The 18,076-nt window shown below is 47.4% G+C and overlaps 3 protein-coding genes across 6 annotated transcripts in view; 1 reads left to right on the forward strand and 2 right to left on the reverse strand.

The window, feature by feature from the left end:
* The window catches only part of LOC143510974 (uncharacterized), a 36,523-nt gene extending 35,873 nt beyond the window's left edge, over positions 1–650 (reverse strand). For both annotated transcript variants that reach the window (XM_077000912.1, XM_077000913.1), the window contains exon 1: positions 242–650. The gene's annotated coding sequence lies outside the window, so the exon portion shown is untranslated. The remainder of the gene's footprint in view (positions 1–241) is intronic.
* Positions 591–6,731, forward strand: becn1 (beclin 1, autophagy related). Of its 3 annotated transcripts, none has more exons than XM_077000917.1 (12): positions 591–630; positions 1,103–1,234; positions 1,400–1,464; positions 1,581–1,639; positions 1,792–1,882; positions 2,187–2,323; positions 2,516–2,812; positions 3,090–3,236; positions 3,397–3,546; positions 3,784–3,844; positions 3,960–4,102; positions 5,574–6,731. In XM_077000917.1, exons 2-12 carry the CDS (start codon positions 1,108–1,110, stop codon positions 5,740–5,742), a joined length of 1,446 nt encoding a protein of 481 aa, XP_076857032.1. In that variant the 5' UTR covers positions 591–630; positions 1,103–1,107; the 3' UTR covers positions 5,743–6,731. The 3 variants fall into 3 exon arrangements, with proteins under 3 accessions (XP_076857032.1, XP_076857030.1, XP_076857031.1); XM_077000915.1 differs by having other exon boundaries at positions 605–630; positions 1,070–1,234; XM_077000916.1 differs by lacking the exon at positions 591–630 and adding an exon at positions 645–776 and having other exon boundaries at positions 1,070–1,234.
* Positions 6,732–7,916: 1,185 nt separating this feature from the next.
* On the reverse strand, positions 7,917–17,635 carry LOC143510975 (serine/threonine-protein kinase tousled-like 2). The gene is made up of 21 exons (XM_077000914.1): positions 17,163–17,635; positions 16,013–16,107; positions 15,643–15,714; positions 13,966–14,029; positions 13,375–13,418; positions 12,565–12,663; positions 12,369–12,470; positions 12,161–12,253; positions 11,847–11,957; positions 11,596–11,732; positions 11,319–11,471; positions 11,158–11,224; positions 10,932–11,029; positions 10,750–10,831; positions 10,453–10,544; positions 10,235–10,324; positions 9,593–9,762; positions 9,315–9,453; positions 9,087–9,198; positions 8,898–9,005; positions 7,917–8,798 (listed from the first exon to the last, which is right to left on the reverse strand). Exons 2-21 carry the CDS (start codon positions 16,091–16,093, stop codon positions 8,625–8,627), a joined length of 2,088 nt encoding a protein of 695 aa, XP_076857029.1. The 5' UTR covers positions 16,094–16,107; positions 17,163–17,635; the 3' UTR covers positions 7,917–8,624.
* Between the last annotated feature and the right edge of the window lie 441 nt (positions 17,636–18,076).

Here is an 18,076-nt window from a genome sequence, read left to right on the forward strand (position 1 = left end):
TGGTGGCCTAGTTCACGTGAACCCACCTAACGTCCTTAATCGCTGTGGTGGCCTAGTTCACGTGAACCCACCTAACGTCCTTAATCGCTGTGGTGACTTAGTTCACGTGAACTCACCTGAGGAGTCTACTGGCTCGTATTCGTGGTAGCTAACTAGCTAGGTACTTATGGGAGATGGAAATCGAGATTTAGGCTTATACTGTTCAACTGATAAACAAATGATAAAAATACACACAACATACCTAAATTGTCCGTACGTTAGGCCGAAATTGTATACCGACGTTCCGTAGTGTAATGTAGCCAACTCTCTAATAACGGACGGTTCTGTGATTAAACGTTGAACGTCCAACTGGCTCTTGATGTTCCAAAGATCACTTTGGTTTTCCCGCAACTCTCAGTCACGTGAGTGAACGCGATGGTTCGCGAGCGTCTTCACTTTGGACGGTCTCGTGCAGACTAGTATCAAAACGCGCGCAAATTTAACACACTTGAATGTCGCAACAGAACATTAAGATTCATATTAGAGCGGCGCGTCACGGCGTTTCCCCCTCGTGAGCGCGGCAAAATGTTTGTGTACGTGCATCAATCCTACGTCACTTCCCCTAAAGGAATCAAAACAGGAAACGCTCGGGTAAGAAACCTAATAGCCAGCTAGCAAAATATCAAATATAGCAGATAAAGATACGTAATTTGCACATTTCGTACAGTCTGGTTTAACGGTTGTAGTTTGTATTTCGTTCGCACTTTGGAAACTACTATCAGAATAGCTTTGCTTCGGTAATTTCAGTAATTATGTTTGGGTTAAAACGGCTAGTCCTGTCTCGTTAGCTAGACGTGCTAGCGCGAGAGGCCCGCTGTAGTAATAATGAGAGATAAACGCGGCCTGGTGGCTACAGAATCCTGTTATAAACGTCCAGCCCGTTAGGCGAGCTGTCCAAACATGTACGTGCTGTTTAACTCGACAGATGGCTCGCGTTAGCTACCTAGCGTTCATATGAGCACTGAAGGGAGAACATTTGACGCGCGGTGGTTTCCAGTCTGCTGGTCTCAGTTTGTGGCTGTGCTTGCAGGGTTTTCACACTAACACACTGACGTGTCTGCAGTGTCCATGGAGGGCTCGAAGTCCTCCAGCACCACCATGCAGGTGAGCTTCGTGTGTCAGCGTTGCAGCCAGCCGCTGAAACTCGACACCTCATTCAACGTCCTGGACCGGCTCACCATTCACGAGCTCACTGGTGGGTTTGCTCTTTATTATGTTAAATTGCATATAGCAATTATACACCACGGCTTAGTTGTGTGCAAGACGTCAGATCAGCAATAGCGTCTACTGCATATGTTCTAATAGCAGCATAATGATCTAATTTTTTAATTATTTATTGATGTTTGTAACGCTTGATCAGCTCCGCTGGTGTCCACGACCCCCAGTAAACAGGCGGACGGCGATGAGGCTGACGGCCCCCCTGAGGTGAGGTCGATTGAGATTTTACGTAGGAAAACACACTGAAAGTGAAATATAGTGATAAGTTAGCAGACAAATTAGCTTTCACACAGGCTTTCATGTAGCCTTCATGTTTTTACCAGGAGACGTTTGTGGAGAGCAAGCAGGATGGAGTTTCAAGGAAATACATCCCTCCTGCAAGGTCAGTGTCTGGCTTCTGTCAATCACTGTGTCCTGAATGACTTGGGGCATTTTTAATATGTGTGTGTAGATATTACAGCAGTAAGGTGTTTGGTACATAGGGTGCTTTTGATAGACCTTTACTCTCCTGCTTCACCATGTGCTCCGTTACAGGATGATGTCCACAGAAAGTGCAAACAGCTTCACTCTTATTGGAGAGGCATCAGATGGGGGCACCATGGAGAACCTGAGCCGGCGTCTGAAGGTACGGCAGCAGTTCCCTGCACGTGTGAACCACGCGCTCGCCAAGCTCACCTGGGCCAGAGGAAGGTGGTGGCAGCTCCACGATGAATGGTTTGATTCCCAGGAAGCAAATGTCCCGTCACTGATGCATGGGCGAGCAAGTCACTCTGACGGATGACATAGATGCCCATGATTGACACCTGTAGACTTCAGCGGGGCAGATGCAGAACCTCTGTAACCTTTGTTGCCTTTTGAATATGTTCCGAGTGGCTGACTGAAGTTGAGCTGATGAAGTGTGTTCTCCTTACTCCCTCTCTCTCCTGTAGGTCACGAGTGACCTGTTTGACATCATGTCGGGGCAGACGGACGTGGACCACCCGCTGTGTGAAGAGTGTACCGACACGCTGCTGGACCATCTGGACAGCCAGCTCAACATCACCGAAAACGAGTGTCAGAACTACAAGTGAGAATGTCCCACGCATGCAGACTGCAACTGAGATTTAAACATGTACTTACAAACATCCAAGTGTTATATGAGGGGAAAGGTCTCTCCAAGATGGTTTGATGCTAAGTGCCTGAGAATGATTTTTCCGAGCCCACTTGCAGTCGGCTTGGCGGGCCCATTGATTGACAGGTGTACACATTTGCTTGGCAGGAACTGTCTGGAGCTGCTGTCTCAGCTGCAGGAGGAAGATGAGGGGACCCTGCTGTCTCGGATGCAAGGGGAGGACGAGGGGAGCCTGCTGTCTCGAGCGCAGGAGGACGAGGGGACCCTGCTGTCTCGAGCGCAGGAGGACGAGGGGACCCTGCTGTCTCAGCTGCAGCGGCTGCAGCTGGAGGAAGACCAGCTCATCCAGGAGCTGGAAGCCATCGAGAAGCAACGCGAGGCCGTTGCCACGGAGCTGGCGGAGGCGCGCAGCCACACCCAGCAGCTGGACGCAGAGGAGCTGCAGTGCGTGATGGGATTGGGGGGTGGGGGGGTCTGTTCATGAGAGTGAGAGATGCTGATAAATGTTACTACCTGAGAGAACATCTGTCATGGATGTTGTGCGTAAGGAGCAAAACCATAACGGACACAATTACTGATAACGACTTCAGATATAGGAAGATGTTAAATAAGCATTAGTTTATTAGACACATGACTATATAAGTATTCTGTATAGAAGGGGTGTGTTGATGTGCCGACCCATGTGTTTGCGTGCCGACCCCATCGGCTGCTCTCTGCGCAGGTATCAGAAAGAGTACTGCGAGTTCAAACGGCAGCAGCTGGAGCTGGACGACCAGCTGAAGAGTGTCGACAACCAGATGCGCTACTGTCAGACCCAGCTGGACAGGCTGAAGAAGACCAACGTCTTCAACGCCACCTTCCATATCTGGTACCATCCCACCTCAGACTTCCCTCTCATCCTGTGTCTCTTCTAGTTCCAGTGTGTAACAAGTCCACATAGCCAGCTGGAGCCCCAGTCCTAATGAGTCCGTGCTCTATGGCCGGTTATATGAGGCTGTCTCTTCATTTCTGTATCCTGTTATTGTCAGGCACAGTGGACAGTTTGGGACAATAAATAACTTCCGTCTGGGACGTTTACCCAGCGTGCCTGTGGAGTGGAATGAGATCAACGCAGCATGGGGACAGACCGTGCTGCTCCTGCATGCTCTGGCCAATAAGATGGGTCTGCGTTTCCAGAGGTACGAGCAGGTCACCTCCAGCCCACACATACCCAGCACTCACTATGCTCACGGGCTCACACCCAGGGGCTCAGGGACTCATTCACAAAGAGACATGGAGGTTTCGTGTCTCGCTTCTACTAACAAATACAAAAAACCCGTCTAAAGCACAATGGCATCTTAGTGGCACGAGATGCGAGATGTTCATTCAGTATTGAAACTGATGTTTTTTTCAAATTGTTTGTGGTCACTTGTCAGATATCGTCTAGTTCCCTATGGAAACCACTCATACCTGGAGTCCCTTACAGACAAGTCCAAGGTGAGCACAAGCATTTTCTTGCACTGGTAACGCTTAAAGTGACCTTTAGGTTCATGAAGCATCAGTATTGTCTGCTTCTGAGTGCGTGAAGTTTGTCCTGTCCTGCTTGCCATAGGAGTTGCCACTCTACTGCTCTGGTGGTCTGCGATTCTTCTGGGATAATAAGTTTGACCATGCGATGGTGGCCTTCTTAGACTGTGTGCAGCAGTTTAAAGAGGAGGTAGAGAAGGGAGATACAGGGTTCTGTCTGCCGTACAGGTAAGAGAAGCTTTATTAAGTTCAAAGTCTACACTACTCACAAAAAGTTAGGGTTGTTTGGCTTTCGGGTGAAATATATGGAAAACGTTACACGCTACAGAGATAATATATCATGAATGTAGGGCATTTAAGTAAAAGCATGCAATGGAGATTTCATCATCTCAAACAATTTATTGAAACAAAAGACAACAACAGTGGTGGGTAAATCCCAACAAAACATTTCAGTGTCTCAATAACTTGTCATGTGCCCATGAGCATGGCATCCCTGAGTCATGGCATCCCACTCTTCTTGAAGGGCGGCCCTCAAGTCATTGAGGTTCTGGGATACAGAGTTATGAGACTCTACACGGTGACTCAACTGATTACCATATGTGATTCAGGTCTGTAGAAAGTGCAGGCCACTCCATTTGAGGAACCCAAGTCTCCAGCAGCCGTCCCCTAATGATGCCTCGATGAGCTGGAGAATTATCGTCCATGAAGATGAAATTAGGCCGGTGTTGTTCATGCGGAGGCACAATGACTGGATTAATGATTCTATTCAAGTAGTATTATGGTTATAGTTGCAATATTCGGTATGCACAGCTTGCAAAGCGCCGACTGGTATCCTAGCTAGTGACCTTTTCACTATCCACATTTACTTACTCATAATGGACTCTGGTTGTCTGTTGTGAGTTTTTTATTCCTTCCTTCTGGCTCAATGAATCACACATTCTATTGGCAAACATCAATCATGTCCGAGGCTAGGCAAGACCATCAAAAGCTATATGCTTCTAAGCTGTGCACATGTCTATCTTAACACTATAATCTCACTGAACTTCTTAGACATGCGCAACAGCGGTTTCACATTGAGTCATGTGGCATTCGTCATCCAGTTCAGCAGGGCACTGTTCACAATGAAGCGGTCATCATGGCGGGATGTGGCCACTTCTGTGCCTTTCCTCACAATGGGGAGGTGCTGTTGATCAATTGTTAAGTGCCATCTTGGTTTCATGATGTCAAAATGTGAACAGCATGATGATGAGGATTGTTGTCATGTGACATGTGTTGTGAAAAGCGCTATACAAATATATTTGGTTTGATTTTGATTTGATTTGGTCAATTTAGCTGTTAAGCTCCTAGTTAGAGAATAGCAATTTGTGCTATTGGACGTGTGCATTCAAAAGTTTAGAGAAGGTCACATTAGGCTCACATGTAAAGGTCAGAGCGCTTTAAGTTCATCCTGGAATTTCACTTGAAAGCCAAATTTCCCTAACCTTTTTGTGAGTAGAGTGTTAAGGAGTGTTCCACTTGGCTTCTGGTCATCTACCAGCACACAAGGGCCACTTGCAGAAATGGCTTATGTGGGCTGGCAGGTCTCCAGGAGCAGAGGTGGACGTCCTGGCCCGACTGTGTGGATGGTCCAGACGAGCACTACGGTGCTGAGTATCACAGCTGTTCTCTCACTGACACCATGTTTGTGTTCTCGATGCAGGATGGATGTGGATAAGGGCAAGATCGAAGACACGGGCGGCACTGGCGGCTCTTACTCCATCAAGACTCAGTTTAACTCGGAGGAACAGTGGACCAAAGCCCTGAAGTTCATGCTCACCAACCTCAAATGGGGTCTGGCCTGGGTCTCCTCCCAGTTCTATAACCGCTAGCAGAGCACCACGCACAGGCCTGCACCGAGGTCCACATCTCCCTGTGATCCACACTATAGACATGCACCTCTAGACGTCTGATGTGAAGTTTGAGGAGCTTTGCGCTCTGCATTATGGAAAAATCATAATGACACACAACTGCATGGATGCCTATTGACTATGATTTGTAAGTGGGACATAATGCTGATACCCAAGTCGTTGTTAAATGTGTCAATGCTGATCTCCTGCGCTCCACATCTCCTGGGTCGGCCCTCTGACCTGCTGGACCCTGACATGCTCTTGTCAAACATGCGCCAAAGCCCCATGGAACTATCTCCAGCCCTGAGGTAGTTCTACAACACAGGGTGGACACCTGTGTCTTAGTAGGTACCAACAGTGGACACAGTCGACCACCTGTGAAGACGTGACTTGTACATGAGGCAGTAGTGAATCATGATTTGTTCTTAAAAGCTCTGATGAAACAACCTGACTGCATATCACAGCCTGACCCCATTGGTGTTCAAACACACGTGCAGGTCAGACCGCACACACTTCTCCCCTCCCCCACTCAGCCAGGCTCAGTTGTGCCGACTGAGCCAACACTAATTACTTCACCGGTTCTGAATGATGGTTCATTAGAGAATGCTAGTAGTGGTGTGTAGGATTCGAGCAGGTGTGCCAGGGCCGGCCTCTCCTGGCCTTCCCTTCCTTTCCTGTTGGGTTTGTTGTGAAACTATATTTAGTGTTGGAGTCAAATTACAGGGTGACTATTATATTTAGATGCACTAGGATGACACTTCCAAAGTGTGTTGTACATTTAGATATCTGCACAACAGATCTGTCTTGGCACACTGTTTGAACCTGATGACTCAGATGGTTGGGTGTGTGTAGTCATCTCTAAGTGATCATTAACATTTAGTGCTTTTTCTCATCATCGTGCTACATTACATTAGGTGTTACTCTGTTTGGCGATGGTGGGCAGTAACCAAATAATAAAGGTGTACATTTCAGTTGTTTCTTACTGGTATTTCCTCCCACCAGTCTACAGATACTGATCTCTCTTACTGGTATTTCCTCCCTCGGTCTACAGATACTGATCTCTCTTACTGGTATTTCCTCCCTCGGTCTACATATACTGATCTCTCTTACTGGTATTACCTCCCTCGGTCTACATATACTGATCTCTCTTACTGGTATTACCTCCCTCGGTCTACATATACTGATCTCTCTTACTGGTATTACCTCCCTCAGTCTACAGCTACTGATTTCTCTTACTGGTATTACCTCCCTCAGTCTAGATACTGATCTCTCTTACTGGTATTTCCTCCCTCAGTCTACAGATACTGATCTCTCTTACTGGTATTACCTCCCTCAGTCTACAGATACTGATCTCTCTTACTGGTATTACCTCCCTCAGTCTACAGATACTGATCTCTCTTACTGGTATTACCTCCCTCAGTCTACAGATACTGATCTCTCTTACTGGTATTACCTCCCTCAGTCTACAGATACTGATCTCTCTTACTGGTATTTCCTCCCTCAGTCTACAGATACTGATCTCTCTTACTGGTATTACCTCCCTCAGTCTACAGCTACTGATTTCTGATTACACTGGTGCTGCAGAACGGTTTCCCAGGTGGTAATGGAGACCCTTAGAGGCACTTACATCTACTGCCAAAGTGCTTTGTTGTTACTGTAGTTCAAGGTATTTAAGTCTGTCAGACAGCAGACTGTACTAGGGGAGATTACAGGGGAGGTTTTTATCACCACCAGAAAACATCTTGTACTGTGTAAATAACCTTCTGGCCTATTCTGTGTAGTCCATAATGTCACTTTAAAATGGTTGGAGGCAATTCTCACATTTCTAACGTTTACAGTTGAGTGTTCAATATATGCTACACATGAGTATACATAATACATATAACTATGCTCATTATATATTGTTTATTCATTATGTAAACTATCCATGACAGATTAAATCACCTGTCCTTTTCAGGCATTTACTCATGGAAACATGCAAAAGCAGTGTTTCCTAAATGGCAGGACAATGGTCTAAAAGTGTTGTTTCCTAAATGTTTAATATTCATAAGAATATAAATTGGATTAGAAAAGGTATTTGGTTTAATTTCTTTGCCATTACCACTTTTAATAATCAACTCCGTTTGGGTCCTGAAGAAGAGAAAAGACGGGAGAGGAACAGTTTTAATGTTTAATGTTTTTAAAGTTTTAATGTCTGAAGGGTTTATGAAAACGAACCAACAGCTTTCTGCTTTCACTTCAAATTCATTTGGAAAAGCAAGCTGCTGAAAGTAAGACTAGAAAAACGTGCTGGCATTTAAAAAGGGCTTTTACAAAATTAACCATTAAACTCTTCCCAACATATAAACAAGTTACACAAAAACAATCACCTGCACCAAGCTGGCAGAATAGAAACTTTGGTCACTGACGCTGGACTCCAGGGCCGTTATGTCCAGTGTTCTGCTGAAACAGACCAGGCCTCTGAGTGGACCTGGAGTTCACTACGGTTCAGCCGCAGCATGAGGAATATGCCACCACTGCTTTGGGCCTCAGCTCAGGGAGGTCCAGCACGGGTTCTCTCAAACCCAGCACAGGTCCTTAAATCCTTTAAACCCAGCACAGGTCCTTAAATCCTTTAAACCCAGCACAGGTCCTTAAATCCAGCATGGGTTCTCTTACATTTCCTCGCCAACATTCAGGTAAACTTGGCGAGGGGGTGAAAAATAAAAAATAGAAGACCCGTTTGCTCTTTGTAGTTCCCATACATACACAAACACACCCAGTTTCTAATGTCTCTGAAGGATTTCTCTCTGTACACCTCCCACGTCTTCCACAGTTCCGATCACATACAGCCCCCCTGCGTCCAGAGGCCTGGCGTGGACCAGTCAGTTGGAGGCGCTGCTGTTGAGGGTGCCGGACGTGGAGGGACAGGGCGGAGGGGGCGGAGGTGGGAAGCCGAGAGACTTGCGCACGTGGGGCATGAGGAAGGGGTCGCTGGAGAGCTGGTGCACATCGATGCGATCTTCCTTCCTGTACGCCAGACAGCGGCGGGTGAACGCCTGTCAAACAAGCAGCCCTGAGGTCAACAGGTCAGCAGAGAAACCACAGCAACAACCTCTGCCGGGAGCCCGGACCTCCCTAGTTAGGGAGATGGGTACCTTGGCTTCTGGAGACACCACGGGCTTCGCTGGGAACTGCACATCCGTGGCTTTGAGGATGGTGTTCTCCTGCAGAATATCCTGCTGAGACTGGTTATGGCCAAAGGGCTGAACAGAGGAGAGGAGTCAAAATGAGAAACACAAGACACAATGTGTGTGTGTGTGTGTGCGCATGCGCATGTGTCGTACCTTCCTGCCATAAACACTCTGGTAGAAGATAACCCCAACTGACCACACGTCTACTTTATTGGAGATTTTGGGCGGCTCTTTCCCCACCACAAAGCACTCTGGAGGCAGGTACCTGAAACCGTGGGACAGTTGTACACCTGCAGCGAGCGCTCAGATACATCATGTCCTCCTGCCATATTTGGAGAACTTGAAACCAGCTCAGATTAAATGCTGTATGAGAGTGTTTACCAGTAGGTCCCTGCTCCTTGTGATGTGAGTTCCATACCATCCACAGAATTATAACTGTCATCGTCCATGATCTTGGACAGGCCAAAGTCTGTAATCTTTATCTCCCCACAGGCTGTGCCATTAACCAGCAGTATATTACCTGACAGAGAAAGAGAAATGAAAACGACAATGTGTGCACACGTGTTCACACACGAGGACCTCTAAAAAATACTAGAGGACCTCACCTGGTTTGAGGTCGTAGTTGATCTCACCTGGTTTGAGGTCGTAGTTGATCTCACCTGGTTTGAGGTCGTAGTGGATGACGGGAGGGTGAATCTCATTCAGATACTTGAGTGCGTTGACGATCTGCAGGACGATGGAGCGTGCCTCCTTCTCAGTCATCAGCTTGTGCTGCTTCAGGTAGAAGTCCAGATCGTTCCCCTCACAGAACTCCAGAACCGTGCAGAACCTGGAAGGAGGAACGGCCACTCAGAGCCAGCAGGTGACTGCTTGAGTGTTACAGCAGTCCGACACAGTGCTCGGGTTTACGACAAAATCAAACATGTCCTGCGTAGGCTGACAGGACTGCGTGGTCAGCTTAAATAAACCTGTCTATTGCTCGAACACGAACAGCAGAGTCGAGTCTTGTTCACTAAACTGATTTCTGTGATATTTGGTTTGCTGAGAATGCAGAGATCTTGGTCATTGTAATTGAAAAATATAAATTGTGATCTTTTGTCTCGAGTATGTGTATTCATTATCTGTACAAACCAAATTCATCCAGTCCTTTCTGTCAGACTCCGGAGTCCAACCCTTCTTGAACTAAACTATTTTATGTAGAATATATGTACATTCAACAGATCAACGGTTGATAGGGTAGCTGGCAACACCTCCATCATGGTGGTACACAACCCTACGCAGCAGTGCAGGTGTACACTCACGAGTCTGTGTCCAGGGAGAAGTAGTCATAGAGCTTGACTATTCTGGGATGGTCCAGCTGTTTGTGTATTCGGTATTCTCTGCACGCGTGCCTGCACAGCAGACAAACACCACAACGTAAGCAGGCTAGTGAGGGACAGTGTACATGTTAGACCCCAAGTCTAACACCATGCTGTAGTTAAGACACTGTGAAACGCACACGGACACATGCACCACTCACTTGTGATAATTCTCCTTTTTCTCGTCTCTCCAGTTCTTGTTAAGCTGATGGATTTTGACAGCCACATATCGCTGCTCTGTGAGGTCAAAGGCCTAGTGGAGGAAAACAGTACAGTTCTCACCAAACACTCACAAACCAACAACCTGCTGACCGACCCACTGAGGAACCAATCGGCAGCGTTCCTTCATAAATACAGGTCACATGCTCCGTCATGTCTCCACCCCCTTCTGCCTGCTGTCCTGCCCCCACTGTGATTCTAATTCATCGTCTGAGACCGCCGAGCGGCTGAACTCTCACTTTGTAGACCTCACTGAAGCCCCCTCGGCCCAGCAGGTGGAGCAGCAGGTACCGGTCGTTCAGTGTAGGGTGATCCTTGAACCTGCAGGGGGAGACAGAGACATGCAGCAACTGCTGTTATAGGCATCACCACACCAGTGGAGCGTTCATCTGTGTGTGTGTGTGTGTGTGTGTCTTCGTACTGGGAATTGTCTTCGTTGTGTATTCTCTTCAGCTCACGGATGTGGAGGTTCCGTACACGCTCCAAACGCTCCAGCTCAGTCTGGACTTCTGCCTCCTCCTGGAAAGACAAACCAACCGTCAGATAGACATGCAGAAAGGCAGACAGGGAGATGGACAGACACGTAGATGAAGACACATAGGAAGAGGCAGACAGACAGACAAGTGAAGAAAAAGATGACAAGGCACCTTTTTTAAATAACCAAGCCTCAGTTTGAAGATCTCCTCCTGCTCATGGTACTCGGCGAGAGAGAGCCTGCGGACGAGACACTGGGTTAGCCCTCTACTGGGTCAGTGTGACAGCTGCGAGACAGGACAGGGGGACGGGGACAGAGGACCAGCCTGCGTACGCTTCACTCTCCGCCCCGTTGCTCTTGCTCTTGCGTTTGTTTGGCTCGAGGCTTGGGGGCGGGGCCAAGGGCACAGGGGCGGGCTTGCGCTTGCCCAACAGCTTCCTCTGCCGCTCGATGTCCTCACGCTCAGAGTTGATTCGCTCCTGCTGCCTGTTGTCACAGAGACAGAGTGTGAGGAGGCGTTTCGCCGTGAGGACCTCGGGCGCGAGTGCTGGAGGAGCAGCAGCTGTGATTGGTCAGGCAAGTTGTCAGGCACAAGGGGGCGGGCACTCACTTGATGAGGTTCTGGAAGGCGTAGCCGTCGGTCCACTGCTCAGTGAAGGAGGCGCCATGTCTCACCGTCGTGAAGTGACCCAGTCTCAGTCTGTCCTGCATGCTCTTATCACGGCAAGACATCTTCTCCTGCTTAGACTGCGCACACACACACACACACACCATAGTGCACCGAATCATCACCAGACTGATACAGATTTTCATATTCCAAAATGCAGTATTAAACACACACACTCGCACACTCACACACACCTTTTCTATGAGGAGTGTCTTGCTCATCGTCACACACTTGTTGAGTCGCTCTTTATAACGCTCCAGCACTTTCTGCTGCTCTTCAATCTGCCGCCTCAAATCACAGTTTGCCTGAAAGTAAATAAACAAACAGAATGAAATAAACACATATACACAGAATGAAGTAAACACATATACACAGAATGAAGTAAATGCAAATAAACAGAATAAAGCAAACAAAATATGACAATCAGTGAACAGGAAGAGCATTTTTAACAGGGTTTTGTTAATGAGACAATTCAGGAAGTTGGATGTCTGGCGCGCAGCCCTCTCACCCGTAACAGGTCGTCTATTCGGCCCTCCTTCTTCTCCAGGTCTGAGCTCTTATTGCTCTCCAGAGCTGTGAGTTTGTCCATCGTCAGATCAGTCTGCGCAGAGAGACAGGCTGTTCAGTCAAGTCCCCCCCCCCCACACAAACACCACACTGGCATCAAACCCCCACCCTCCACACATACACTAACATCAACACACTTAGGAGCTCACCTGTGTAGTCTTGTACGAGGAGCTGGTGGAGATCGCTTTGGCTGTGCCCACTGTGAGGTCCACGATAGAGGAGATGATCGAGGGAGGACTGGTCTGAGGTACCTGGAAAGAGGAACCTCTGGGTCACATGCTTGTATGTGTGTGCGTGTTCACCAGCGTTGGAGCGTGAGGGTTGTGTATGTGTGTGTGCGCTCACCGCTGTTGGCGCGTTGGAGAGGGACGGTTGTGGAGAAGATCGAGCCCCAGTTAGGATGGCCCGCGCCGGACTGGTCCCCGGACCAACACCCCCAGCAAACTGTTAATGTGAGAGAGCACAGAACACAGGTGAAGCCCCGCCCACACACCACACACCCAGAACACACAGCCCCACCCACAGCTCTTTACTCTGTGACTCTCTCTACCTCCAGTCTTTACTCACCTCACGGTAATCACTGACCTCCACTCACCTCACGGTAATCACTGACCTCCACTCACCTCACGGTAATCACTGACCTCCACTCACCTCACGGTAATCACTGGCCTCCACTCACCTCACGGTAATCACTGGCCTCCACTCACCTCACGGTAATCACTGGCCTCCACTCACCTCACGGTAATCACTGGCCTCCACTCACCTCACGGTAATCACTGGCCTCCACTCACCTCACGGTAATCACTGGCCTCCACTCACCTCACGGTAATCACTGACCTCCACTCACCTCACGGTAATCACTGACCTCCACTCACCTCACGGTAATCACTGACCTCCACTCACCTCACGGTAATCACTGACCTCCACTCACCTCACGGTAATCACTGACCTCCACTCACCTCACGGTAATCACTGATCTCCACTCACCTCACGGTAATCACTGATCTCCACTCACCTCACGATAATCACTGATCTCCACTTACCTCACGGTAATCACTGACCTCCACTCACTTCACGGTAATCACTGATCTCTACTCACCTCAAAGTAATCACTGATCTCTACTCACCTCAAAGTAATCACTGATCTCTACTCACCTCAAAGTAATCACTGATCTTTGATCCTCTGCTTCCTGCTTTTACTGTCACACAGAAAAGACAAAAAGACTTAAGGAAGAGCTGAAGTTCCCATCACAAAAAACAATCCTGAAAGCTACAGCGAAATCATCTTTACAGCTTTGTACATTTTGCTTAAACTGTTCTTCTGTGGGGGGAAAAAAGCAATGTTTCTGTTTGGGTTCTGTTAACAACTACAAACACCATCAGGGTCCAGTCGCATTAACCAATCAGGCTGCTTCTCCACAAAGAGGGGGGGGTCTCCCAGCCTGTCCCTTATCTTGTGTTGGCACACAGCACATAGAAGCTGAAGGACTGATTAAGCACTTGGGGAAGGTCTGGTGAGGGCCTCCAGACAGACTGATGTCGGAGTACTATACAACCAGACAGCAGCTGTCGTAGTGCATTACTTGACAGTGCTGTCGTAGTGCATAACTCTTTACTGTCACAAGTCAGATTTAATTATATCTCTGCCCAGACCACCAATTTAGTAATCCAAGGCAAAAACAATATCAAAAGGTTTTTTTACCTTGTTCACTCACACACACACACACACACACACACACACAGTACCCTGATCAGAATTGTCTCCTTTTCTTTTCCTTGTACGCTGCTCACTGCCCTTCTTCTCTGGTGTCTTTGAGTGGCAAACACACAGAGACACATACACACATACATACACACACACACACACACACACACACACACACACACACACACACACACACACACACACACACACACACACACACACACACACACACACACACACACACACACACTTGTATTAGTACTTGACAGATTTCCTCACCCATATTCATCTTAATGAAAGATGAGATCATAATTCAACTATTTGAAAGTCCAGTGAAAGGTGAACTAGGGTTAGTGCTAGGGCTGAACGATTTTGGAAAATAATCTAATTGCAATTTTTTATCTATAAATTGCGATTGCGATTTAAAATCACGATTTTTTTCCCATTGTTCCACTTCAGGAAACTCTGTTTCGGCATTTCCATTCGGGGGGGGGGGGGGGGGGGGGGGGGGTGTAAAAAATGGACGAAATTTAATTATTATTATATCGTGATCGATCGATCGCCTGTGGTTGGCGCCAGAGCGAACTACTAACTTTTTAGTCTAAGACGCTCAATGCGTGAGAGTTGGCAACCCTGCAGGTATAGCAACTTGGCTAAAATATGTGCGTGAGGGCATTTGGTAGCGCATATCCAGTGTGTTTAACAAAGCCATGAAGCCGGGATTGTTCACTACATTAAAGGACATCATGTCTTTCACTATGAACTCCGTTACTGCCCGAGTTATTTCAGCGTGCCGCTTCCAATTATATCCATAAGGAGTTACACTTTCAAACGGTTCGGTCAGTGAACCCTGTCTGCTGGACCGCGGTCAAGCTATCCGCGCTTTCGCGATTCATCCGCACTTTAAATCTTATTGCGCCTATATGCGTGATTTTACGGTATTTTGCTGCTCACCGCATACTAAAGCTGTATAAGCACAGAGAAACACTTTTGCGTATTTGAAGATGCAGCACTGGTCGTTGGCATTTTAGCCTTACAAATATGAGGCTTTGTGGTGTTTTTTTTTAATGCTGAAGAAGGTTTGTAGTATTTCCTCGCGTCGTAGCGACAGTAGCAAGGCACATTTTACACAGTACCTGACGATGAGCAGCATCTTTTAAAAGCCAAAGTAATTTCACACAACTGATGTGCTGCCCCTCTTTGGTATTAGACTTTCAGTAGTGTCAGCTTCTGTCGAGCCTGAAGCCATTGTGCAACAAGTTAAAATGTGCTGTGTTAACTTCACTTCTCCACCTCCCTGCCTCCTGCTCGGGTTTGCTCCGTTCGTCCTCCGCTCAGCTCGCTCCCAAGTCACGTGACCAGTTTAAATCGCAGCCTGTGCGATTAGACAATCGCGTTTTTAAAAATCGCGAAATTATCGCAAATGCAATTAATCGTTCAGCCCTAGTTAGTGCTCAGGACAGCACTGGTAACTATTTTACAAACAGACGCAATTAAAATGTGCTACACCGGCAGAAAACATTTAATAGTAGAATTCTTCAAAGTAGGGAAGGGCCAGATTAAGTCCCAGGGCCAGATTAGGCCTAATCCTGGACTAAAACCATCCAGCACTGACTCACCAGCCACACTGTCCTTTAGCCCAAGATTAGACTCCGTGTGTGTGTGTGTGTGTGTGTGTGTGTGTGTGTGTGTGTGTGCACGTGCGCATGTATACTCACCTCGAGCTCTTTGTCGCTAAGAGACCCTCCACTGCAAAGGCTTTGATTGGATGACTCGTTATAACCAGTGCCCTGGAAAAAGCACAGAGTTGTGTTATCAGAATAGTGACAGTAAATGTGTGCATGGTTCAGGCCTCCAGGGCAGCTTACAGCCCCACTGGGACGTTCTGCCCTGGCTACACGGGTCTGCAGTCTGAACAAGTCTCAGTAAAGTAGAACTTACAACAGGCTTGATTTTAGAAATAAACCATTCATAATAACAAATGGTGTGTGTAAAGGGCAGGCCTGCATGTTCTGCTACAGCAGGTTGCCACGAGTGCATCTTTCCCTGAGCGGCGTTTCAGTGTGACATGGTGAACAGCCTCCATACCTTGCTGACTCCAGCCCCTGTAAAGCGTGCCTCTAGGAGTTCTTGTCTTCGTGGGTCCAGACTGTGCAGCTCTTCCATCATACCTACCTACCTACCTACACACACACACACACACACACACACACACGTCAGTCCATGCTAAACGCACCCTAATTAAAGTCATGGACATCTGCTTTGGTGACACTGGAGTGGTGTAGTTCTCTGACTAAAAAGACAGGCTACAGCACAAATATGAAAAATCTAAATATGGCAATTTTGCCAACCGGCATGCGACAAGTCAAGAATATTCATTTAGCAGGCTTTGAAGTCTTAAGATATGTATTTTTTGAACCAACTCAACTGATGGCATGCTGAAGATTTTACATTTAAAAAGCTGATAAATTTTGGCTGCAATATAGCAATTTAAATGAGCACAATTTCCATAAACGTGCTGGAGAAACAGCTCTACCAGCGCTATCACAGTAGTAGAACTGTTGCACGTGCAGTTCTCCCGGTTCGCGTGCACGTCTTTCCTACATGCACAAGTTCTATACAGAAGTCATTAACTTCAGGCTGCCAGCTTGCTACTTATTTACACATTTTTTTGTAAATATAATCAAAGCAAATGTAGCTAGCATCCTCTAACGATGGCGAACTTACTATTTTTTTCTCATTAGTAAATCATGAAGTAGATCTTAATCAGTGGCAAGTTAGTTAGTTAACCGAGTAGCTTCCGTTCAAGGTTGAAGTTTTAATAAGAAAATTATGCGAAACAGATTAAGATCTCTTCTGCGGCTTTCGCGAGTTAGCTAGCAAGTTATGAATCTCTGTAGTTGGAAAGTTCTTACTGAATCGGTTCAACTGTGATTCGGATCTAGAGGTCCAACTTGCACGCTACCGATCCAATATTTGCCGAACTGTGACGACCGTCGCGCGCACACGCAGCTCGCCAGCCTCCTACCTGCAGGACCAGCGCAGGCCACAACTTCCGTGTCATGTTTAAAACCTAAAGCTTGTTTAAAATGCATTCGCACGTTCATATGGCATTTACGCACAATGCAACGTTGTTCTGAATAACTACCTTATGCAAACTGGCTTAACTTTAAGACGGCGCCAGAAACACTGCTAGTGAAGTTAGCTGGCTTTAGCAGCGCTAAAACTACTTTATTACCTGCAACCTTGTTTTATCGGTCGTCCTGTTTTCAGTTTCTCAAATATCCACTCAGACTGATGTAGCTCTTTAAACCATTCAAAACGTACATATCGAAATATCGCCACTGTAAATGAAAATAATCTGTGGGAACCTTGCTAGCGCGGGTGCAATCCAGCGGGAGCCATGTTTCTTTACAGCTGCAGACCGACCTGCTGCACGGGCTGCCGTAAACCGCGCGTGCTGACGAGGACCCGCCGCGAGCCCGGGTCCACCTTCCCCCACCGCGACCCTGCAGCACCACTCTTACGAACGGCTTGTTTTATCACCTGTAAGGATCCCTATTCTTGCTGAACGTTTTAGCCAGTGGTGCATTTACCCACATTAGGCACCATCCCTCGGACATAAGCAGTCTACCTATCTTGACGACTACCTCGCGGGTTGCCAGGACTGAGCGGAGTTCATTTTTAAATAAGCCTCGGACGTCACTAAAGTTATATTAGTCTGGACTTGATTGGTCTTTTTTTTTTTTTACATCAAGAGTGGTCTTGCTGTATTCTGTTTCAGACTGTGGCCTCTCCGATGCCTTGCAGCCTGTTGGCCACACCCTACTCATTTACTACCGTTCCGTTTGAGCCGTTTTTGACCGGATGTTACGTAGGTTGTGAACCAAGGTAAACCCAGTAGCAACACTGACACAAAAGTGGAGTGTTAATGATTGTTGCTCTAGACCGGGTTTATAAAGCCCTGCAGCATTCCTGAGGTTTTCCCACACATCTCTGTCCCTGCTGGGATCATTTCTGCCATGCAACACCACCCAGGCTGGAGCAGCACCCTGCTCACAAATTCTGCATGGCAACAGATGGGCTGTCTGGCGCACAGGTGAAGGGCGCGCATACAAAGCAGCATTTTCTGCAAATAAATAAATAAAGGTG

Source organism: Brachyhypopomus gauderio, chromosome 3 (assembly GCF_052324685.1).
Source record: "Brachyhypopomus gauderio isolate BG-103 chromosome 3, BGAUD_0.2, whole genome shotgun sequence".
NCBI classification, from domain to species: domain Eukaryota; kingdom Metazoa; phylum Chordata; class Actinopteri; order Gymnotiformes; family Hypopomidae; genus Brachyhypopomus; species Brachyhypopomus gauderio.